The sequence below is a fragment of the Tauraco erythrolophus genome, chromosome 23, assembly GCF_009769465.1.
Source record: "Tauraco erythrolophus isolate bTauEry1 chromosome 23, bTauEry1.pri, whole genome shotgun sequence".
Lineage (NCBI taxonomy): Eukaryota > Metazoa > Chordata > Aves > Musophagiformes > Musophagidae > Tauraco > Tauraco erythrolophus.
The window spans coordinates 3,404,745-3,430,116 of NC_141487.1; the positions used below are offsets into that span (position 1 = coordinate 3,404,745).

General features: G+C 39.8%; 2 protein-coding genes across 2 annotated transcripts in view; both read right to left on the minus strand.

The window, feature by feature from the left end:
* The window catches only part of VPS13D (vacuolar protein sorting 13 homolog D), a 103,147-nt gene extending 87,924 nt beyond the window's left edge, over positions 1-15,223 (minus strand). Inside the window, 17 exon segments of the mRNA XM_086625671.1 lie at positions 556-686; positions 1,329-1,499; positions 2,007-2,079; positions 2,830-2,960; positions 3,396-3,575; positions 4,150-4,360; positions 5,091-5,183; positions 6,499-6,667; positions 7,282-7,382; positions 8,376-8,546; positions 9,115-9,219; positions 9,444-9,560; positions 10,878-10,958; positions 11,087-11,277; positions 11,515-11,592; positions 12,508-12,678; positions 15,183-15,223. Coding sequence (XP_086481797.1) covers positions 556-686; positions 1,329-1,499; positions 2,007-2,079; positions 2,830-2,960; positions 3,396-3,575; positions 4,150-4,360; positions 5,091-5,183; positions 6,499-6,667; positions 7,282-7,382; positions 8,376-8,546; positions 9,115-9,219; positions 9,444-9,560; positions 10,878-10,958; positions 11,087-11,277; positions 11,515-11,592; positions 12,508-12,604 — 2,100 coding nt within the window. The 5' untranslated portion in view covers positions 12,605-12,678; positions 15,183-15,223.
* Positions 15,224-17,428: 2,205 nt separating this feature from the next.
* Positions 17,429-24,947, minus strand: TNFRSF1B (TNF receptor superfamily member 1B). Its single transcript, XM_086625507.1, has 8 exons — positions 24,845-24,947; positions 21,982-22,131; positions 21,394-21,487; positions 21,116-21,309; positions 20,269-20,343; positions 19,258-19,295; positions 18,527-18,797; positions 17,429-17,762 (listed from the first exon to the last, which is right to left on the minus strand). Exons 1-8 carry the CDS (start codon positions 24,945-24,947, stop codon positions 17,464-17,466), a joined length of 1,224 nt encoding a protein of 407 aa, XP_086481633.1. The 3' UTR covers positions 17,429-17,463.
* Between the last annotated feature and the right edge of the window lie 425 nt (positions 24,948-25,372).

The window sequence follows — 25,372 nt, forward strand, 5'->3', positions numbered from 1 at the left end:
ACAACATGTGCCTGACTATTTTATCAAACATCAAACTATCACTTTTTCAGAACAAATATTCTTACACTTCACTTAAAGCAATATAAAACAACTATCTTGGAAAAATACAGCTAACTCCAAAGCTAGGGATTGATGATACTGACACATACACTAATACCACTTGAAAACTGAAGAATGAGCTAAAAAACAAATAAAGGCAGAACAATTTTTTAATTTAGAATATAATTTTTAAATAAGTTACACATAGATTTAATAAATTTGACACAACAGAGCTCCAACACACGCTGAAGCCAACAAGTTGGCATGAAGCCATTTCAGTAATGGGGCCAAGAATAGAAAAATATTATTTCGCCACTAATCACAACAGGTCTGCACCACAAAAACGGATTGTTTGACAGCAAAAGGAATACTACAATACCACATGTCAAACTCCTCACTTTCTTAAAAAAGAACACCACACAAATGAACAACACAAAAACCCCAATCTTCAGAGCTTCCAGGCCTAAAACATACGGCAAAAACGCCTACATAAACATTTTGGGGGCAAAAACTTACAATGAAGTCTCCTACTAGTAACCGATCAATAGTTTGCCTGATTTCAGCTTTAGTCTGCATTTTCAGCTTGTTGTACTGTCTTCTGGCAGCTTCAGCCACTCTTGCCTCTAATTCCGATTGATACCCAAAACCTGCACAAGAGATACAAGGTGTAATTTCGTTCATCTGTCACTGGATCAGGAAAAAAAATAAAAGAATGAAAAAAAAAAAAGATCTACTTTAAATTTTAGCAGTAAAACAGTTGAAAGTCATTGGCTGTACCTACACATCAACATCTAAAAAACAAGGTACCTCAAGCAGCTGTAACAAAGGTCAGACTTCATTTAACTGACAGAAAAGACACAACAGGAATCACAACACAATTTCCCCTGTGTCATTACCATAGAAAATATTCTGGTTTTAAGTGTCCTCTCAAAAAACCTGTTGTTCTCTACCAACTTCCAGGAGAGATTACAGAAACAGGCCTCCTTATTCATGCATTTTAATTTAGGCAGCATGAACATCCCCCATGTGGTACAGCAGCAACTTGCAATTCTACAGTAGAAGTTTCAGGAGTCTGCCCAAGCTGAATCCCAGATTCAATTAAACAAAGAAACAAACAAACAAAATAACCCAGAGAGGACTCAGAGGATTGCTTAATTTGAATTTAAAGGGGAGATTCTTTGATTAGTGCTTTATATTTCTAAGAATGAAAGTAAATAAAAATCAAAGATAAGATATAATACCACCAAAAAACCCCAACCCCATCAAAAAATATATAATTAAATGTTAACCTGAGGTATGAACCCTTCCCTTGTAGAAGAAGTTGGCTACTTTCTTAATGGCTTGTAGATTGTAAATAATATTTAGAGGTCTGGTACTGACTTCCAGGCGCCTCTCGAAATTGCTGTGGATTGGATTTCTTTCATAAAGCATCTCAAACACTGGGGCATCAGGATCTGCAACTGAATAAAAAATGAGTTACAAAAAGCAGTTGTAAAAAAAACCCAACCCAAACAAACGGACAAAAGTGAAAAACAAACCCCAAAGAATTTAGTAACTAATTTTTAATTGGTACTACTAGGAAATTAGTTCCTGTCTGAAAATTCTTCAGTACCAGACAAGTAATATGATCAACTTTTACGATCAATAGAATTCAACATGTTTGTATATACAAAAACATTTTTAGAACTGGGGTCCTAATGCTGAACTCCCAACAATTTATTTCTTTTTTTTAAATGAAGACAAAGAGCAAGTACAACTCCCATTGTCTTGAAATACCTTTTTTCTCACGCACTTTCTCTTATGTCTGAACAAATCTTCTATGATTTTATCCTTACTATTCACAAAAAGCATTTCAAACTCTAAACAACAAAAAGAATTCAAACTCTAGACATTCGGTTTTCAAATTTTTGGTTTGTAAGGATTCTCTCATATGCTTGTTATCATCAAAAATAAAATTAAATCTTTACCAGTGTTCTGATTAGTCATTTCTGAGGACAAACTTTGGAGTCCAAAGGAAGACACGCAGCCAACCTCTTTTTGCTGATAAGAATTTAAAAGAAAAAGATTGTTTAGATTAAATCAAGCAAGCCACTTAATCTAAGCAGAAAAGTCTTTCCTGTATTACATCTTATGGTCGCTTTGTAAGTGAATTATGTTAGGTTAGTACAGGCATTTTTCTCCCTTCGTGTAGTCAACGAGGAAGTATGACTAAGAAGCTAATGCCATCTACTCATGTAGCAGATAGATTGAGTCCAAAGTGCAAATTTCAGCCCATTCTCTACACATTACAAAGTACAAAATTTGGGAATTTTCATGGAATTAGATTCAAATTTTGTTTGCTCAGAAGAGATATTTGAAATCTTTTCAGCAATTCATTAGGAAGAAAAAAATCAAACCTGTATTCTGCTTTTTAGTTAAGAGTACACAGGTGAAATAAAATTTTACAAAGACCAAAGAGCTTTATGAAAAAGAACAATCACTGATTAAGCAGCAATGCTGATTTTTCCAAAAATCAGATCTTGTTCAACAAATTATCTTCTTCCCAATGCATGTAACTGTTATGTTGAAGTTACAAGCATACAGAACAAACAATTAAAAGTTCTACAAATGATCCTTGGAAAGGCAGGGAAAAGTTAAGTTCAACAAGTGAAAATTTTTGTTTAAGACTTCTGTGTTCTCTTTCTGGGGTAAGACAGAAACCAAGGAAAACGTGTTGACTTTTGGAATATGACTATTTTCATACACAGTTACACATTCTACATAGTATCCTCAAGAGTTTTTTTCACCTACAGGATTCGGGAAAACAAGAACAGGAAATATTGTCCCTTCTGTTGCCAAATCCCTCACAAAAAGGCCACCAAGCTGAACCTTGAGAAGGGAAGAATTTCTGCGAGGAAGGGATTCTGCTAAAATCTTTACACCTGGAATATAAAAACATAAAATGTTTTTAATTCTATTAATACACAGCATGTATTTAAATTGTACAGATGACAAACATCGTCCAACAAGCAAGTCTTTTGGAAGAGCTTATATATATTTATTTCTGCTAAAAAATTTAAACACGGAAATTCGGAATATATTATAATAACTGTGAAGCATATATTTCAATAGTCGTCTTACTTTCACACATAACAATGTCTAAAATTTTATTTCTGTGTGGAAATCACTGACACATCTGAAGGGAGACGCTTATTTTTCACTTGATACAACAACTTCTGCAAGCTATTTTCATATTTTCATTTTGAACTTTGTTTCAGTATAATAATTTAAAGAATTAAAAACAAAAATCAAAGGAAGGTCTGAAGGCGGACAAAGCTCTGATCTTTTCTGAGAAAGAACAGAAATTGACTTAATACCTGAAAACTCCAGCTGCATAAAAGCAGTCTCCTCAGCATGCGCCACCTTCTTCTCCTTGTGCAACAAAGTGAAAGAGCCACCCTGCAACTGTAGATTTAACTTGGCAAACACATGATCTCTCTTTGTAAAGGTATTCATACTAGAAGCATCTGCAGCAGCATCAAAAAATTCATCTGCACCTAATTAAAAAAAAAACCACAAACCAACACATTATATAAGTCAAGTTTCTGGAAGGCTACTGAAGAACGGAAAAGTTTCTCCGAATTTGAAAATAAAGATTTCCCCAGCTTTAGGGAAGTAAAATAAAAAAACAAAAAATAAAGCAGATACATCTTCTTCCTTAACCAAACTGAATACTCCATAGAAACCTTCTATTTCAATTAAGGTAATGTAAAGCTAAATTTAAGAAGACCCCAACAACCCAGTACTGTTCACGTTCCACCCAGTCACAGCACGCTACATGATCCCCATCCAGGTGACCGGAAAAAGTCCCAAAGCTCTTTGCCATAAATATCAATAATAGTGGAAGCAAATGTATCCCATATATCACTTCAAAATTAAGCAGGTACACCAGGTGCTGAGATTTTTTAACAGGTTATTAAGCTTTAGACAGGCTCTGCTGCCTAGGTTCATCAGCTGACACATGTAATCTTTTAACAGTACCAACCAAAAAGTTGCTTCTGCTCACCTTCACCAGGTATCTAACTATGGTGGCATTAGCAGCCTGAAAAAGAAATCCCTGTATTTCCATACCTAGCAGGTCTTCTGGATTCCACTGTTCCTTCGGGTCTGGCAGCAGCCCTTCAAAAGCTTCACCTTCATGTGTTTGTTGAGTATATCCATACCAACCTCCCCAACCAGGAAACCAAGACTGAAGATACTGCAGCATTCCAGTGCCACCACCATGTGCAGATTCTGCTGTAGGGGAACCTCCAGGAGAATCAGACAACGGCTCTTTAACACTCTGTTTGAACATTGAAGACACACACATTATTGCTGATAGTGAAAGAGTACCACAAGTTTCAAAAAAAGTCACAATAAAAATAAAATTCCATCTACCATTTACTCAGCACTCTTCAGGACGCCAGTGATATTTTCAAACGATACTTAGGAGAGCAGCAGCAAAGAAATAACAAACGTATCATCAGTTAACTGCTGCATATTCATATATGAAACCATATGGCACTACTAAAACCGTAGTCTAGAAACACTAAATAAAGAAAGAAGTCATCTGACATCATAAAACACAGCTCTACGTTTTAGCAACTGCATCTGAAATGGAGATGACATTGTACCATTACAGAGATGAGTCCGTATTTTCTGAAGTGTGCTCAGAAAGCCATTTACACGAGGCTCACTTCTGCCATATATCTATTCCAGGAAAATACTCATTACAGGCCTGCCTTTCCACTCTCTGTTTTTAAGATGAAGAGTACTTGCGCTAGGAATTCTGGCAAGGATACTATTGAGAAAGACCATCATATGACAAAAGATTTCCCTGTGCATGTGACACAACAGTAAAAACTAGAGGAACTGAGGACTGTTTGCAATTTTAGCATTAATGCCACACGTCTAAATCAAAACAAATACTCTCCTCATAAATGCTCATAACACTCTCCAGCAGAACAGAACACGATACCTCAGAATAATTCAGTTAATATCAAGTATTTCCCTGTATGCAGAATGTTCCTCACCTCAGCTAGGTCATGAAATTTATCATGAACTATCTCATACAGTATCTTCAACTCTTCGTAAGTTTGCTCATCCTCAATACGATGCATTTCTGCCTGAAAAGACAAAAAGGTAAAGTAACTGCATTAAAAGAATATAGCCTCTTGTTCACGAACACAACAAACATCTCTGCACTGAGTAAGTTAGAAATTCATACAAAAAACTAACATGGCATTAATGACAGTACCCGAGTGCCTAAGCACTTGAAAATAAACAGAAGTCATGTGGGCCACCGTAACACTGACATACCCCTGCATTACAAATAAAATTTATTTGCATGGCAAAAAGCATTAATTTAACACTTTTCATGGTAAAAATTCCTTGCCTGACTATATTCCTCCTATCATGCATCAGAAGCAAAGTTTGCAGCACAAAATTTAAGCCATAGAAAATAACCTGATTTAACAGAATGACTGGCCTAGCCAGGAGCAAAAAAAGCTGCTATCTTGAGTAAAGAACGTAGAGCTAATGAACTGCATAAATTAGGACAATACAGTATTCATATTCATTACCTAGGCATGTTGTCTTCTTTGCACTGATTAAGAAGTTGTCTGTGGAAGCTTATGATGCACCCAATTCTAAAAAATGTATCATGGAACAAGAAAGCAGAAGACGTTTTTCTAGTCCAACTGCATTGCCCTTGTTCCACTCCACAGCTCTGCTGAAGACAATATACACTACATGGAAGTAAAAGTCTCCCATTTTGCCAGGTACTGTCATGTTTCCAGTACATTGACCTACTCCTACAGTTCACATCTAAATAATACAAGTAAGGATTTCATCCAACTTAAAGCATCGATAGAATCGCACCTGTAATTATGACAGGTGAGGTACACAGTGCCCTGAACCGATTTAACAAAAAAGTCGCAACATACCTAGAGATAAAAAGGAGCTAATTATAATTCACAGGCTTTTTAATTTCTGAAGTAGGACACAGGTTCATTACTAGGGGCACTGGGGGAAAACAACAACAAAGCACCCCCAAACACACAATCACAATTCTCCCCACATTTTCTACCCAACTGTCGGGGTGACCTGACACACTTCTGGTATTTAAATACTTTTTGACTCTATAGAGAACACAAGTTAAGAAAGCATGTCACAGGCTGACATGTGCATTCTATGAGAGTTAATGCTATTTTTGGTGAAAACCAGTTACAGCTCGAAAAAAAAGACAGCTTTTGGCAGAGCAAAACCAAACCACAAGAACCCTGCTGCACACACACCTCCCACAAGCCCAGGTTTCAGGCATTAAAGACTCAGTTGTGGTCCAAAGACAGTCTGTTCAGCGAAAATGGCTGAACATTTGAGAAGATGTTCATCAAATATAAGATGATTAATCAACACTGTAGAAAACTCAAATCTAAGTACCTGCTCTGCAGCAGACAGTGGTTCCCCCTTCAGTTTGCTATAATACAGGTCAGTGTAAGACACTGCATCTTGGGCCCGATGTAGTGCGAACTGCCAGGTAGAACGTTGCCTCTGCTCCCTGATCTCCGAAAGACTAGCGTTCAACGCGAAGATCCACCATTCTCGGCAGCTGAAACATTTTTAAATTACTGTATTACCAACACTTCCAAAAAAACCAAACGCGTGTCAAACTGGTGAAAGGTCCAGGAGAGGGTCAGTGAAAAAACAGAGCACAACTGGTCAGAAAAAGCACCAGTATTAGAGAGAGCATTTATGGGCTCGTTCTACAAACTGTAAGGAAGGGCTCTGCAGAGTCCCCACCACTTTAGTGGCATTCAGTATAGCTGACATGCATCAGGCACAGACAACAAAATGCTGAGTTACACAGACTTCTGGTCTGAATCGATACCATCCTCCTTATTTATCAATAAAAGAAACTTAGTGAGAGCTCTTTCCATAAAGAAAATTTCAGCACATCACAGTGTGGGTAGAATCTCCAACTTAATTTCAGTTCTTGGAAGCTGTGAAAGAAGGATTTAAAGCCTTAGGTAAGAATAATTTTATTTGAAGTTTGAATTACATCTCAATATTTAAAACTGATTTATGAGGTAGGGGAACAAAACATGAAAACTGAAACTCTAATATATGATTATTACCTACTTTTTTATATTTGTATCCATTCTAGTCTCTCTGGTATAGTTTTGAATATCATATTAACACCACCATATATACAGATACACTTACTTCTCTGTTACAGTAACCTTTGGTCTCCACTTCCTGAATTTAAGCTGTCGTTCCTTTCTAGCCAGTTCCTTTAAAAATTCCATGATCTGCTGATACTGCATCTTTTAGTAAAAGAATACACAGATCAATTAGGAAATATTGGAGTGCTTTCCAAATCAAAGCAGAGGCAAAACCAAAACAAACAAAAAAAACAACCACAGGCTTAGTTCATCTGCACCAATAGCCTGCACGTGGCTTCAGAATTAAGATTAATGTTAATCCTAATTCACAATTTGCTTCTCTAACGTCACGTATGTTCTCCCAGTAGCCAGTAGTTAACATGTGACATTCAATTTACGGGCTTCCTTACTTACAAACACATGGAACAAAATCTCCTTCCATATCAGACTATCAACCTAACATCAGCTGCTACTGTACATTCTACAGACTAAAAAAACCCCATACGCATCCATCCTATTACTACGATAGATAAACAAGTATGTAATGGTTTTTGTTTATTACAAAAATAAGTTGCAGTAAAATAATCAAATTATTTGGAACGTCTGGTTTTAAAATGAACAACTCCTTTAGTATACACCTTTCAGTTGCCTCTAAAACTAAATCTTTAAGTATTAATTTTATGGCACAATAACTGGTGTTCACGCTGTTACAAACACTACGACAGTTTTATGACCCCAACAGGTTTGTTTGACACTGTTTGAATCAGCAGCTGTTTTCTTAGAGGCAGATAATTCAAGACAGCATTTTACCAGCAGAATCTTCAGAAGCACGGACACACAAACACCAGTTGCAGCATGTGGGAAGGAAAAAACCATGCTCTATGTCAAACTACCAATTTGAATTTGTAGACACTGTGATAACCGAAACATAATTAAAATCTTGCTTTAATCAGTCATTTGGCTAGAAGCTGACCACAAAGCAGCGTGCAATACAGCACACAGGTACCCAAGCAATCTTGAAGACTAACTAGTTTGGAGAGTCAACGCAGCCTAACATAATTAACGGCACAGAGCTCGCGCTGGACTCATCTACCCTACTTCTCAACCGTCTCTGTTCCAGACATTGAGAATTAAATGAAGACAGTTGGTATCTACCTGTGAAAGCTTCAAGGGGATAGTCTCAAACTGAACGTCACACTCAAGTCGCGGAGTCTGGCGTGATCTTAAAGGCTCCTTAGAACAATTTCTCTTCAGAAGAGCAGAAGTGCACACAGGTTCCATGATGTAATTATGGTCACGACTTTCCATACTTTTATCCATTGCTTCCTGTGGGTTACAAGCAAATTTGGTGTATAAGAAATGAGTGTATAACACTTAGAATCATCATACAATCACAGAATGGTTTGGGTTGGAAGGGACCTCAAAGATCATCTAGTTCCAACGCCCCCTGCCATGGGCAGGGACATCTTCCTCTGCATCAGGTTGCCCAAAGCCTCATCCAACCTGGCCTTGAACACTTCCAGGGATGGAGAAGCCACAGCTTCTCTGGGCAACCTGTTCCAGTGCCTCACCACCCTCTGAGTGAAAAATTTCTTCCTTATATCTAATCACAATCTTATTAGGATGCATCAGTTTCCTATATTAGAATATACTTCATTAGCATGCCAGTCCATTAAAAAAACCTCTTCCACATGTTCTCTCTTCAAAGGCAAAAGAAGGTATTTCACAGCATACTTTGTGTGCTGCACATGTATTCAGTCATCATAGCATGAAACCATAAACTTCCATTGCTCTTAAAAGCACCAGATCTAATAAACTCTAAGTTAATTAGGTCTGCAATATAGAAAGGAGACCAACAACAATCTCTTTCATATGCAAAATCTCTCTCTGGTACCTGTAGCTGACCAGGAGGCAGGTCGCCCAACAAAGTGCAGTTGGTATCCCAATAAACACTGAAGTCGGCAACATCCAACTGTTTCTTCCGCGTAAGCTTCTCTACCTGAAGTAGAAAAAGTGAAATAAAGTCAAGATTCACACACCACATGCCATGTGGTTTTTAGTTCTGCACGCTCAATACACAATATGAAATGCCCAGAATTGATTTATGACAATAACCAGAAGATAATGAAAATGCTACACTTGTTACTAAATATTTACTAGCACCCATAAAATGCAGCATCACATCTTAGCTGTCGTGAGTTCTGTACAAAAAGTTACACTTACCGGTTCAAATACCGCGTTTTGCATCGATACATTTTTGATGCACACGCCAAACGCAAATGGCTGCGAAGGATTCGTGACGCCATCTTCAAACCTCAAATGGACATCCTGAATTTTCAACTAGACAGAAAAAAACATTACTAGAGATAACTATTTACATCATTAGAGTGGATGGCAGCACTATTTATTAATGCTGAAGCAATTTAATATTTAATTTCTGTAATTCTCCGACGAATTTCTGGTAGTTATTTAGAGCTCATAAAAATCCTATTCCTCACTTCTGGTTTTGTACTCTCTGGTTCTGTCTTCTCCTCAGATGCCACTACTTCCTGCCCTTCTCCCCAAAAATGACCAGCCACTTTCACAAGACAGTGTACTTGCTACCCCACTATTCTAGATTTTAAAGACAAATGTGTAACTGCCAACCAAAGCCTCAAATTTGTTTTATCTATTAGAATCATCCTCATGGGCCACAATTACAAATTAATAACCATACGAGGTGACCCAAACTCATTTTACACTGTAAAGGCTTTGAGAGCACCAAGTTACTGTGGTTTCTCAGAGAACGTAGCGTGCAGGACTGAGAAAAGTACAGATACTCTCGCCTTGCGTTCCTGCACCAAATACGTTCTTCTCAAACATACTGGGAAAGGCAAGTAGTCTGAGGGATCTTGCTTCCAAAGCACCTCTAGTGAGCTGAAATGCAGGCAAATAACACAGTCAGACTATCTGCACATGAGGAAAAGAGGACAGCCCTTTCACGGAAGCGAGCAAACAAACTTTAGCAAGCAATATGTAGAAAGTTTCTGGTTCTTAACAAATTATTAATGATGTCAACGTTGCTGAAATGTCATTAACATTAGGACTTCCAAAGAGAAAAAGCAACAGAGTGTAACAGCCATACTTTTGAGTAATTTTGATACTTAGGAGACACATGGCAGATTTCTATTAATAGTAGACAAAAAAATAATTAAAAGAACTTGAGAGATAACACACAGTCAAATAATCAAAATCATAGATGAGCCGAAACTCTAAGATTTGTTTCTTTACAAATGATTTTTTTATCAAAACAAATCATGCTCTTCTGCTTCATAAACAATTCAGTATTTCGGTGGGTTTATAACTAAAAGAATCTAAATGTGAGCAAAACTCATCAGATTTCATGCAAATTCATTATCCACCTACTGTTACAAACCGAAAAAAGTCGATGTTTTCGCCTTGGTAAAAGCAGGATGGAGGGCTTTTCTGTTCCAGAAGTCCCCGTCAGGACTACTTTAAGACTGAAGTTTTGAAGGTTCAATCTGAAAAGTTACAGCCCTCTGCCAAACATTTACCTTTGCTTTACGTATTTCTCTCCTGAGGACTACACAATGTGAAGCACAGTGGGCACAGGTAATTCCTAACAAGTAGGAAAAGCTCTACAAAGCAAAGGCTTACTTCAATGTTTTCCACAATTCTTGTGACTACAGATGCAGTAACTGAGTACCAGTAAGATTCCCCTTTCTGTTGTCGCTCTTTCTAAAAGAGAAAAGAGGGATAAGCATTAGTCACCACTGTAACAACTGGTCAGGAAACCATATACCTTCTTATATTGAAATCCATCTACCATAGTGGTCTCTTCACCACGAAAGACAAGTGTGACTCACCTTCCATTTTTCTTCAAGAGCAAGAAGAAGGGCTTTCTTTTGTTGCGTTTCTTGCAACTTCTCCCTTTCCTCATCGAAACCTTCTTTTTTTTCTGGTGCACCAATTAAATGCAGTTTTGAGACAGATATCACCCACGGATCCACATGTGGGCGATAAAAAGGTATCTGTAGTGTTATTTTGCCAATGAAACCTAGATACACAAAACAGAGATGCTATCAGGTTCCCAGGTAAATATACTTGATCACCCTCGGAAAAACTGAAAGAAAAAGTGGTGCAAGAAACAAACAAGCTAAAATAGAACTGGATTACCTGAAAACCAGGTTACTAATTTGTTTAAGCTTCTGACTCACAGGTAAAGGTTCCTCTAAAACATGTAATACTTCCTCTTTATAAATATTTGTCCTGCACACACAAGCAAAATACAAACCTGCCTTTACTTCAAACGGTAACTCCAGTTCCTTCAAGGCATCTTTCTTTAGTGGCAAGTTTTCCAATTCAACAGCACCTACACCAAGCAGAAAAAAAAAGACAAGTCTGTTAAACAAAATGTTAAAGAATGCCAGCTTGAACATCATAAGTCTAAAATGATTAGCATCATGTATTAAAGAAAAAAAAATATCAAATAGGATTTAATGAAAAGAGTCAACCTAACACTTCAGGTTGTGTTACAATTGCAATGATTATTTAATAGACTTGTTAATTTTCCAATGCCATGTACTCAAACTACTTGATGAGGTCATCTAGAAGCAATCTTCTGGAAGGTTTTAGATCTGAACTTTGTCGTAACCAAGGACAAAACTTCTACTCTTTGTCTTTTCAACAGACATACTTCAAGTATTTTCTCAATATTACAGAAAGCACGCACAGAAGAGCTTTGAAGTGTTATAAAATATTATCTCCAAAAATAGCAGATAACAGCAGCAAAAGGTAAATTAGAAAGCATTGATTTGAAGACTCTGTAAAAGCACAAGGCTCATGAACATAACATGACATAATGTAAACCAGAAGCCTTAATTACAGGGGAGTAACTACCAGCACCAAGACGTAACAGGTGAAGACTTATAGAACACTTCCTGCCACGGCTCCTCCACAGGAAAGTTACTGAACAGTATTAAGGAAAATGACACTCAAATATTATATAAATTAAACATGCTGATAAGATATGCTAAGCATGCTTTTGAAAATTTCAGATAAACTGGTTTAACAGTGTCAATAAAAAGCTACAAAGACAGGAACATGAGAGAATTTACTATTCATTGCAAAGTACTAGCACAAAACCCTATATTAAAAGGGTTTATATAAATGTTAAACACAATATTGATTGTTTCTATTCCACCTTCCAGTTATTATAAACACATAATACTTTTTTTTTTTTAAATCACAGTATGGAAACACTACAGAAAGTACCACAAAGTCTCACCCTTTAGAAGAGCGACCGAAAGTTGGTCTGTGTTCAGGTTATTGACATATTTGCCCAAGTAGGTGTTGAGGACCCAGGCTACCAATCCTTCCAACATGACTGTCCTAGAAGAGGGCAACTAAAGTTTTTCTGTCATTTTGTAGATTTCTGTTCCATAATTACAGTCTGGCTCTGAAAGCAAAAACATGAAGAAAATTTTTGTTTGAAATCAACGCTCTCAGCAGAGCTGACATACTATCACTGTAATTCTCACTGTAATCAATCTAAAAAGCAGTAAAAAACACTAAGATTGCTTTCTACCTTAAAAAAATGCTTTATGCTATCCCTTTAAGTCTCAAATCAGTTTCATACACAGCTTTGATGACTACAGACCACTCCCATTTGCAAATTTCCTTCATCTTTCCATCCTTTTGATTAGAAAAACACCACATTTTGCTGCAATAATCAACAAGGCCGACCTACAATCCGCTTCCAGAAAAGGGAAGACCAGAATTCCGTCTTGATAGGAAGCAGTTTTGCACTGGCCTCCTCAGCTTCTGCTGCCAGTATTTTCTTCACATTGCCAGCATTCTGGTTTTGGAAGCCTGGTCTAAAGTAACAGACCAGAGCCTTTGGCTGTAATTTTGTAGAATTCTTGTATGACATCTGTGAAACAACCCACCCTACTCAAACCCATTTTTTTGGAAGAACAAGCGGATATGTGGAAAGTAATCAGACACAAGTCCCATAAATAGCTCATCAACAGTTACTCTAACAGGTTTGCAAAGTGATAGCACAGATTACTGCATCAGGGAAGGAAAAAAAGCTACATTAGAAAAGCAACACTGGTCATACAAGCAAACATTTCCCTTCACACTCTTCTCCAACCATTTCTGTTTCAACTTATGTCGCAATCGGACCATTAAAACCTCTAAGTCCCTCTTTGAGTCTGTAACCAGCGAATTGCAAAACTACTATTAGCTTTTGCAAGGGCAGGATCAAGCACGTTATTACAGTAAGGAAAAAAGCATGCAGGCTGTGTTCTGTGGTTACAATGTAGTAAATGCATCTGTGTTTAGCAAAGCCTCCCAACCCCACGCACCTCCCTAAACCAGTGTACGTAAGATTCAGTTCTACAGAGCAGAAAAGCAAGGTACGTCAGACTTATTTACATCTGATAAGAGAAGAAAATGATGGCCCCAAGAGTCACATTTTAAATTTTATATTCAGATTCAGGGTTTCCCCATAATGAGGTTTGCTTGATTTTAGCCATCCACATTTAAGCTTTTATTTCTTTAAAAAAAAAAAAGCCAGTGAAAATATTTAATAAAGTCAAATAAAATAACCAGAATTAATCACATAATGAAATGCTGAAAAGTGAAACTATGCTGTCACGCAGAATGAAACACAGACATCATAAATTATACAGGGAAGTTACATTCAAATAAAGCATATCTTCACGTTAAACATGTTCAACGTTTTTATCTTTGCAAAATTTCTCAGCGTTTTTCAAAACCAACAGCATTATTCCACATAACAAAGATCAACCATTCGTACACACGGACCACCACTTCATATCACAGGTTTTTATTCTAATAAAATTCAAAAGAAAGCTGAAGACCAGAGAAAAGCAACTACAGTAATCCTTGTCCTGTTACTCCTCAAAAAAAAAAAGTAAATAGAACAGGAAATCTACAGGTGCTAGGAACCGAATCAGGGGAAAGATCCTGAAGGCACATTCAGAAGCAGCGAACTGGTCAGCATCCCAGCGACTGGAAACCTCTGGTGCATGAACAATTCCGTGCCTCAAGTCATCGTAAGAACTGTAAATAAAGTCATTCACCCCCTTAACCTACACTTGTGGAACGTAAATAGCTGTTTAGGAATCTTTCAAACGTTCCAAGGCTTTTACGTTTGTAACTTTCCAGTCCGGTTTGGAAATAAACCCAGAACGCTTATTTTCTCTGACAACATTCCTGTTTTCTCCACGTGCGCTGTACACAAGGCACAGTAACACCTATCGGGACAAGAACCGAAGCTCGAACCAGCACCTCGCTCAAAGCCGGCTCCGTTTTTCTGGTAAAAGACGCAGTTTTCCGCGCAGGGAGGCCGAGGCGGGCTCTGACGGAGGGGCGCGAGGCGGGACGGCGCTGCCCGTCAGCGGGCATTTCCCTCAGCGACCGGCCGCCCAGAAAAAGGGCGGGGAGGAGCCCTCGGGCCACTCTCCCTTCTCCCTCTCCGCGCAAACACACCGTGGGGAGGAGGAGGCGGGCCGGCGAGGAGACCTGTTGGCACACGGCGCCGGCCGGAAGGTCACCTTGCCCGGAGGCGGCCGGAGCGAGCCCTGAGGAGGCCACGGAGGGGCCTCCCCGCGCGGGGGGCGCCTGAGGGGCACCCCGGAGGCGCGGCACGGCGCTGAGGGCGGAGGCGCCACGCGGAGCCCCGCCGGGGGCGCGCGCTCCCCGCCGCGGCCCCGGCCGCCAGGCGCAGGGACACGGGAGCGCGCGGTTCTCCCTCCGGGACGGCGGGGCGGAGCGCTGCGAGGGGCGTGAGGCAGGGAGGGGCCCCTCCGCGCCGGGCCCGCGCCCGGCCGCCGCGGCGAGTCGGGAGCAGAGGGTGACGCAGGGAGAAACGACAGCCAAACCCCCCCCCCCACCCCGCCTCGCTGCCCCGCGCCCCCGCCCGCCGGTACCCACCTGCCCTCCCGCCGCCGGCCGCCTCCTCGGTGTCGCGCCGCGCCGGCGGGCCGCACGCCAATCGATCCCGAGCCAACCCACCGCGGGACGGCTGAGTAGGGGAGCGCCGAGCTATCGCTGAGCGCCGCCCCGCCGCCTGGAGGCGGAGCCGGCGGGGCCGGTCTCGCTCCGCCCGTGGGGACGGGAGGGCGGGACGGCGGCCCGCCCGGGAGAGCCGGCTCTAGCACGGCCTGCAGCGGGTCAGTCCTCTTCTAGTCGGGCAGTAACAACAGGAAATAAAATTGTTTGGAAAGCAGCGGCTTAGCCTGTGGAGTGAAAGAACCCCTTCTAAAAATTCGAATTTTGTTTAATGGAGAGTTCGGGAAACTTGAAGATACACATAATTACAAAAATAGAGGCTTTTTTTTTACTTTTTGTAAGCAAATGCGAGCACATTTTTCCTACTTCAACATAAAACTTGAATTTTCCTTCTGTCACATAACTTGAAAAACCAGAAAATTAACTGCTATAATGGGATCTTCCTTTTCAATGCTTCAAAAACTTCAAAAATCTTCCACTGTTTCCTCAATGGGATCTCAACAGTGGGAGCTGATGGACAAGACTTGAAAATACTCAGTACAGTGCAAGAGGTTAAAAGCCCTGTATAAAATCAGGTTCTTTTCTTGCCTAAATCCTTCAGTTTGGTAGTAGTTTCGGTGTGCCCATTTTGAAAGTCTTTTCTGAAAATTACTTTCAACTACAAGTTTAATACACAGTTGTAAAAGGTTTCTTATAGTAGAAGTAAAGACCTGTTTGGCAGTTCTCAGTTTCAGAAATAATGTTAATAAACCTCATAGCTTTTGTGGAAGTCTAAAATTTGTATTTAATCCATATCTCTTCTGTAGCTGTAGAATAAATGCTATTGCAAAATACCTTTTTTCAGTCTAAGGCTTCAGAAATAACGACTGCATTTCGTTTCTCTTGAGGCAGAACAGTTCAGTTGGAAGGGAAGTGCAGTGATCATCTAGCCCAACAGTATGTTTTTCTGGCATAAAAGAAAAGAGTTATGCCTACTGTATGACCTCACACAAATGTAATTCAGACACAGCATTGCAAACTCTGGTTGAACACACATGCCACAATGGCTGGTAAAGTCACATACGTAAAATATAATTATGGAAGTGGCATCACTTCCAAAACCAAAAGACTGCCACTTGATTCAAGGAGAACCTCTACTAATTTGCTGTAAGAGGTGGTTGGATCTTCAGCGTCAAGCAAGAAGTGACGGAGAACAGGATTTTCTGGTTCTGACATTTGAGTCATTTCCACTTTTTACAGATTATGCTACGCAATCATCAAGAGAGAGCCCTTTTCCTGAGGTCAATGGGCGTGAGCTATCTGGCACACGTATTCAGATGGATCTTCTCTAATATTCACTGGAACACAGGGAAAAACATTTTTGGGTTTCATGCTGACCTCATTTTTTAGGTTAACCATAATCAGGGAACCATATTAAATCAGCCAGGACACAAAGATGACAAACTTTAGAGCTGTCAATAAAAGGAACTTACTTCCTACTCCAAGATAACAACTATGTAATCTAGATTTTCTTTTCTAAAATAAAGTGAACTATGTACAGGTAATGAGATGCTATTGTTTAGACATAATAGTTGTAATGTAGTAAAAAAAGCTCCTGTAAAAGATTTCAGTCCTTGATATACTTAAGATTGATTGGAGAAGTTTGGTCCAATAATGAGCGAAAGCAAACTGTAATAATAAAAGAAATATCCAGGAGGATGAGGAAAAGAATATCCATGAAGATATGTGAGAGGAAATGGCATTCAGTAGTTTTAAAATTAAAATCAGATGGATAATTCATTACATTAAATGAATGGTAATTTAAATCCAGTCTCTCAGAAGTGCTGGTTGCAGCCACGTTCTTCACAGGTGGCATACCTGACCGAAAATTATCATCACGAGAAGTCTCAGCAGAAAAATCAATGGCATAAAGTTATAAAAATGTCCTTTTCCAAATCTGGTAAAGGTCTCTCTGAGGTATCACAGAAGAAAGGGAAGAGCTGGCCATTCAGTTTAAAAGAAAAAGCATTCAAATTCTTTTAAACTGCAAAGATCATCCATCGACTCTCAAAACTGACAAAAGAGATTAAAAACCTCAAAAGCATCAGTGTCCATATTTGTCTGAAATATCAAGTCTCTGCAGGAATGCTACATTTAACATAACGTTTATTTTAGAAGACTGATTGATTAATTTGATCAATCACTACACAATCTGTAATTTCCCTTAACTGGTTTTCATTCCTGCATCTTGAATACCCACAGGAAACTTCTTTTCTTCTGGCAGTAATTCTTGAAGTAAATTGTCCTCATTTGCCACTGAGATCTGAATTTCAGTTTCTTTTTTCAAGGGGTTTTCTTCTTTTGAAAAGGGAATTTTTTCCCCTGCTGGGGAATAATAGGGAGCATTTCCATAATCCATACTCGTTGAACTAGTCTGTTCTGGGAATTGGGAACTGCAGTCTGGACTGCATACTTTAACAATACAAGTCACATTCACCTGCGTTCCTCCGTTGCCAGAATGTTCTGTCAAATGAACAGAAAACACATTAAACATGGAAGAATGAAACTCAGAACAAGACAGCTGGGTCTTTATCCAGTTCTTTGACTTAAAGTTAAAACAGACACTAAATATCTTCTTGCTTCACTTAATTTAGGTAAGCTGGTGGAGTTGTGTAACATTTTAGGGTTTTTTGGGTACCATAAAATCCACACGTCATCCCAGAAATAAAAAAGCCACGAAAATTAATACAGAGCCCTGGCTCACAGCCAACTCCCTGGCCATCTATTGCCATTTCAGATGGTTTGTTCTTACTGCTCCCTTTGGCTCTTACTCCCACTCACAGGTAAGTGCCTACCATCACACTGATCCTCCAGTCTGCAAATAACTTTTTCTGCCTTGAGCACACTCTTTACTGTCGCAGGCTGATGACTTAAAACAATCGTTTCTTCTTTTCAAAAGTTACTCTCTCTGCTGAACATGGGTCTGCTGTTTTATCTTGCCATTTAAACTTCTGCTAAAAAGACTCATCGTTGATAACTGAATTTCTAATTGAATTGATAATCGAATTTCGAATTGATAATCGAATTCATAATATCAAATTGATAATCGAATTCCACTGAGATCTGAATTTCAGTTTCTTTTTTCAAGGGGTTTTCTTCTTTTGAAAAGGGAATTTTTCCCCTGTTGGGGAATAATAGGGAGCATTTCCATAATCCATACCGGTTGAACTAGTCTGCTCTGGACTAGAACAGACTAGAGGTTCTGGATCATTCTGATACATTCTTACCTGAATTTGCAGAGTTGTGTCTGTCTCCACTCTGAAGCTTACAACCTTCTGCAGCTGAATGTTGCTGCTGAAATCCTTCTGTTTCTTTCTTTTCATTGTTCTTGTTACTTATTACACTGACTCTTGCAGATCCAGCTGGTTTATTCAGGGAGCTACTGCTGGACCCAGAAGTTTCCAAGAGATGCTGTTCCTCCTGTTCAGAACTGCTGGAGTTTTGCGATCCTGTATCCCTTACCTTTTTGTCACACTGCTTTTCCGTAGGGGAACAAGGCTGGAACATTTGCAAAACATTAATCTTTTTAAAACATTAACACAAACCTGGTCAGTACTTAGGCAGCTAAAGAAACCACTGATAATTGTCATTTGCATAGTGATGACTGGAAGTAAAATTCATACCAGCTCATTACGCATTCAACAAAATGAACCTCTCTCCTGAAGGCACCTACAGTACTTCCCTGATTCCCTAGGGAACACAGGCGCTAAAATCTGGTCTTCTGAACCACTCCTCTCTTTTACTGCTAACACAGCCCAGAACAAAATGAGGATGGTACTGTGTGTAGGTTATGTAAAGTACATCTTACACTCAAACTGGGGGACTAAACCACCCCATTCTCACTCCAGTTGTCTTTCTGCTGTGCAGTTTTCTGCTGCTTATAATTAGATGAGACTGCATAATTTCTATATAACTTTTAAAGAAACGGAAAAGATGGAAAGGAAGGAGTGACGCTCACCGAATCCACTTCTGTAGTCGGTGGAGAATACACAGGGGCTGCAAGTGAGAAAAGGCAGAACTAGCACCTAAATTTGTTTCAGTTGCAAAAGCTGCTCTCTTAACTAGTCTGAATGATATCCTTTGCTCCTGGAATAAACTCCAAATGTACATTTATTACACGTTTTTTTTAAAGTTTTTGAAAGCTATATTGTATTAATTTTATAAGATGACTTAAATTTAGCCAGCAAGCAAGGAGGACCCTCTGCAGGAATTAGTAATTTTCTAGTATAGTGTCAGTGAGAAAAAGTATTCCTGACAATAAACTATGGTTGTGACTGTTTAATGATAACATTTGATAATGTCCAATATTTAAATGATGAAGTACAAAATATTTTACAAGCTCCAGTAGGAGCACAACTGTTGTACAGTTGTCAAACTCCACTGGGATGTTGTATGTTTAGACAATTATCTAAAATCTGAGGAACAAGAGAGATTTGAATGGGACATTTGCCTCACTGTATCTCTGCATGGAGATTAATTTCACCCCATCCGATCTAATAAAGATACTTTTACTCTAAATACATATGGAATTCCTGGAGTATTTTTTTAAATACTATTATTCTGTAGCCACGAAGCTTATGCAATCAACTGATCTGCATGAGTTTTCTCTTAGTCTCTCTTCTAGTGACCTTTGAACCCTTTGGCCAATTTCACCCCAGTATAACAGGGGAATGGGCAAAAGCTCCACAGGGTTTCATGAAGCTATAGATTCCCAGCTAGTGAGGTAGAAACCTGTAAATCATTGCCTCCTCCCCTTGGAAAAAAAAAATAAATTCATACATTATTAGACACCAAAGAATCACCAAAGAAATGTTAATGATACTTCATCCATTTCTAGCCATTTCCAAAGAGAGGTAGTACCTTCTAAGACGCTAATGTCAGTCAACCACTAGGCTCAAATTAGTAGGAAATAAAGTGACACTCTTTCCAATATTTACAGATCTGCTTGTTCTCACTTCATGAATCTTACCTTTTTTTTTGGAGACTAAGCAACATCCCAGAATAGTGATTATCAGGACCAATAACAATGATCCTGCTACTGATCCTGAAAATAAATTAAAAAGATAAATTATTTAGCAAGTTGATCTGACAAAGGATCTGATTAGAAAGAGGTAGTTTTGTAGTTTCAGTCCATGGCTACAAAAGCTAAATTTACAGTATCAGGTGTGTCTGACATTCACATTTGATGCCTCTATTGTCAGATATCAAGGTCTTATTTCAGTCTCCATCACTTCATAAATCTGAATTTTCCTGTCCTGAAAAGCGAGGACAGACTTTTAGCCTCAGTCACAAAAGATACCTCTCTAGGCTAGCAACAGTTTGTTCAATACAAGGCCAGGCAGTCCAGAACGCTCCTAAACATACATGCCTTCTGGACAGGTTGTGAACAGCAGAGAATACATCCACACTTGTGAAGTACAGACTTCCTGCCTCAGGAAAGGCTGCCAGAAGTCTCCAAAGACCTCTCACCAGGAGGTTTATGAAGTCAAGCTTGCCTTGAGGTTCAGGATCTAAGATACAACCTTTTCTACCTGCTCCTTCTTAGTAGCAATTCTCAGGAAACACCTTCTATAATCTAGTTTCGGGATTTTTAGAAATATTTCCAGAATTACAAGGACTGTAGAATTCATGGGGGTAGTACAGATGCTTAGGTAAATATTACAGAACTCACTACAAGCAGTGTCATACTGAATTCATTCAGCTGTTCTGAGGTTCTGCTTGGGTACAGGTAATTGGTCTTGGAAAGAAACTGAGAACTAAATATAAACCTACTTCCCAGCCAGCCAAAAATGACATGGAATGAGATAATAGCTCACCAATGATGTGAGACATGTCAGGTACAGAGTTTAATATGACAGGTCGAGTCACTATTTCAGGTTTGTTGTAAGCCAAGCTTTGGGTCAGGAACAGGTTCGAAATAGTGTGAGGTAGAACTGTGGCAAGTGCTGTTCCTGAGTCGCTGCAAACAGTGTCATTTATGCAGTTTCCAGGAACAGCCACTGACTTACAACTGCAAGAAACAAAAAGAGAAGTTAAGAAAGAAAGCAACCCCATGCACAGTTAAGGTTGCTATTAGACAGAAACACTGGCTTACACTGTATGTGGTACACAGTTGGTATCGTAAGATTCCTCACGTGAACAAGTGCCAGGAGGACAAGGTTTACATTCTGTATCTGTACTATCTGTCCCTTTAAACAGACAGAGAAACTCCAGTTAGTCATCTAGCGAGAAACAAGAATGAATAGTCACGGTCTGCGGTACAGATCCTGGAAGTGATACAGAGGCAGTACACAAAACAAAGACCTTAACTGTCACAGAAGAGATTAATTTGAAACACCCAGCCCAAACGCAACTCAGAAGATACAGGCTATGAGTCTGGTGCCCTTGAAAGGCAGTCTTTTTCAAAGACTGTAAAAACCCACCAAAAGGTTAACACGTGGTACCGCGGAGCTGAGCTTTTCTGCTGTCCCTGACAGGCTGACCACCCATTCCATTCTGTTGTAGTTCTGCATCTTTGCAAATGATTCTTCATTTCTTAAAAATATTCAGTGTTCCACCTCCTTGAATATTATTTATCATCTTGAGATAGTATCAGTAAGATAAATAATTTATTAACACAAAAAAAAACATGTATTCATACAGTAAAACTATTTTGTGTGTAGAGTGTTCAGAATTAAATTACCTCTTCTGGAAACTCGGTAACCTTTTCCACATTTTTTATGCACTTTACACATTTTGCAGTACTCGTATATTTTCGAAATGCAGTACTCATTGGGTGGGCAGCTACAGATTCTGTCCTGTGATGTGGTGCATGTTTGATTCTGCACAAATCCTGTTTTTAAAACAAGAATAAAGCAAGATGTCATTAGCAACATTTAAAATCATAGCCTGCAATGTTCCAGGGGAATATGAGGTGATGTTCACATACCACAAACTGAAGACAATTTTGCAGCTTTTGGCTAGTATAACATCATAAACCAAATATGTTATGTCCTCCAACATCTACATTTTCAGAAGTGTTTTCTCTCTCTCTCTAGGAGAGGAGAAATTTGCATCTGTAGAATTCACACTTGGAACTCCATACCTGCAGTTGCATTGTATTGTGTCATATCCATAGACATGCACATTTGTGTTACCTGTGCTCATCACTGCAGTATCTGGGGGCCATACTACGACTTGTAGTCTATGCAGATCATCCAACTGTATTTAAAGTGATTGGAGATCTTACCACAGACATTTTCATACTGTAATTAACCAGCTTTGTAGGATCATCTATTTAGATAAGACCAAAGGTCCTTTGAACAGCTTAGACTGTATCCTTAAAACTTACTTGCCAGCAAGTCAAGTAGATAACTTTCTACATCAGTTTCCATTAGAAATGATGGTGTAAAAAGTATTCATTTGATTCATGTCAATATGGGACAATGGATGTGCAAATAGGTGGCTACAGGTCACCCACAGCCCTCCTAGCTGGGAGGGCTAGGGACATCTGAGCAGTCTGCTCAGTTTTATTGCAGGGTTCTTCCACCAGATCTCCTTTATGCTCATCCTTTTGCAGCTCAGAGTATGCGCATGGTTATCAATACACCTTCCACGTACCAGCAACATTCCCCTACAGCCAGTCAGCAGCACCCATGGGATGAATTTCTCTGCCCACATCAGGAACTCCGCTGCAGAGCAGGCTGTGCTCCTTTGCAAAGGACAGTTATTTAGGTTTGAGGCTATTGAGAAAGTTTCCTGTAAAAATATTTGCTGACTGAGTTATTAAAAATAGCAAAAATATGCTCAGTTCCTGTGAGTAACGCAGGGACTTGGGCTAGAATCTTTCAGATAATTTCAGCTGAAGGAGAAAAAACAAGAAAAAGTGTCACTCAAGAAGTACTGCTTTGCCAGCTTCTCTCCCTTAAAACCCAAAAAAGTTTTCTTTAACTGATCACTTTTTGAAATTGATATATCAGGCAGGTATTTTCCAGCTGTGTGGCAGATGTGGTATTTCTGAAACTACTGGGTTTGTTTTTCTAATTTATATATGGACTTTTCTTTGGTTCATCACAATGCAAAAAGCGATGCTGAAAATTTCCTTCATGATTTCTACTATTATGTTTAGGTCACATTTAGGGCGAGAGGAGAGTTAATTCCTTTTGAATCAAAGCCCTTTGTGCAGCAAGAAGCATGACAAAACTTTGCACCTAAATTTTAGTGATAAGTTCTGCTACAATTCTGAAACTCTCCCTTCTGTACCTGTTCTACCATATCCACTCCAAGGTGTTCAGTGAATCAGGTTCAAAATACCTTACAAACCAGGTCAGCATTCAAAATGAGCACAAAGCAGTTACAAAAACTAATTTAACATATTATCAACCCACTCCTTAAAAGACCACTATGTAATTCCAGGTTCAACATACATCCTGACATCCTCACCCAGTTTCACTGAACCTCTGTCCTATCAAGGCTAAATTAATATGATTAAATAAACATGTAAATAACATGCACATCCCACGAAAAAGCAATGACCTGGACATCTCAGCAGCATTTCCGTATTTATCGTCACAATCCAGGACACTTTGAAATCAGCCAGAAAAATGCAATCAATATATCAGTACAGCATGCACACAATCAAAGTCAAATAGCTCTTTGGTTTAAACAGTTTGAAGTCATCAAGCTCTCTGGTCTGAACAGTTAAAAACATGCATTGCCAAATTGTGGTACAGCTGGACAGAAAAGAGAACAGTCACAGCTGCATCACATCAAGTCTTAGATGTAAATTAAAGGGCTTTTCTATGTCAATAGGGAATAGCTTTAGGGATCCAACAGAACACAACAAGCTCTTCCTGTTTAAACAACGGTGTAAAATACATACAGATTTACACTCTGCACTTGCCAGGACACTCACGGTTTTTGCAAGTACTCAAACAAGCTTCAAAAATCAATCTATTTCCAATGAAAATTCAGGAAAAACTATTAGCCATTGCTTTGGGAAGCCAGGAAATAAGAACGATGTAGCCAAAGGGAGCAGAATGAGCTTTAAAGAAGCCGAAGGGTGGGACGGGAGGCTCCTGCAAAGATCGCGCGGAGGGAGACAGGACCGCAAGCTCAGCGGTGACACGATGCCCGCTGGCATCACACCTGCACGACGCCAGGCGCGCTCCACCCCTGCACCGTGACAATCCCAAAAGCCGCCCGATCCCCCCCCCCCGCCTCCCCCTCGCGGGGCACCGCAGGGCCCCCCGCACTCACCCGGCCGCCCGCGGCGTGCAGGAGCGCGGCTGGCAGCGCCCAGCGCGGCCCCATCGCGCCGCCGAGTGCGGGACGGGACGGGGCGGAGCGGAGCGGGCACCGCCCCGGGGCTGCGCTGCGGGCGCGCCTGAGCGGATTCCGCAGGTTGGGCAGCGGTGAGGCCCGGTGGCAGCACGGCAAAGTTACTTCAAGGCTCTTAGAAGCGACTCTCGGCACGGGCAAGGGGTCTCCTGAGTCGCGTTTATGCTCCTTGAGCCCCGGAATAGAAACGCGCCTTCGGCAGCGGTCTGGCACTCGTTAGCACCCACCGCACCGCTGCGCCGTGTCCGCTCGTGTCTCCTGCACGCTGCCGTTGGAATGTAAATTCCGACCTGCTCGCCTCTTGAGAAAAACTCCAGTCGAGTTTCGCATAGCTTCATAAGCTTTCAAATAGCTTCATGAGTTTTGAGCAGCTCTCTTGCAAAAATACTTTTTCTGCAACTGATACATGTTCTGAAGTCAACAGTGAAACGTTTCATATCAACATCAACAATGAAATATTTACATATCAGACAAGAAAAGTGTGGCTATGGCTTAAAATCCATGTAATTTTTAATTCAAACGTTACCAGCGTTATTAAACAAAACAATATAACACCTCTAGCAGGTCACATCTAGACAGCTCTTCCAGTAAAAAAGATTAATTTGTCTACAAGAGGTGAAATACACAATGAGCTGTCATTCCAGAACATCCTTTACCAATCACAGCCAGGGAACACAGTTATTCCTACTCTGTGGATACACAAATTGGTGTTCTCTAAAATGAAACGCAAGTTCCTGTATTTTTCTAGAATGAAG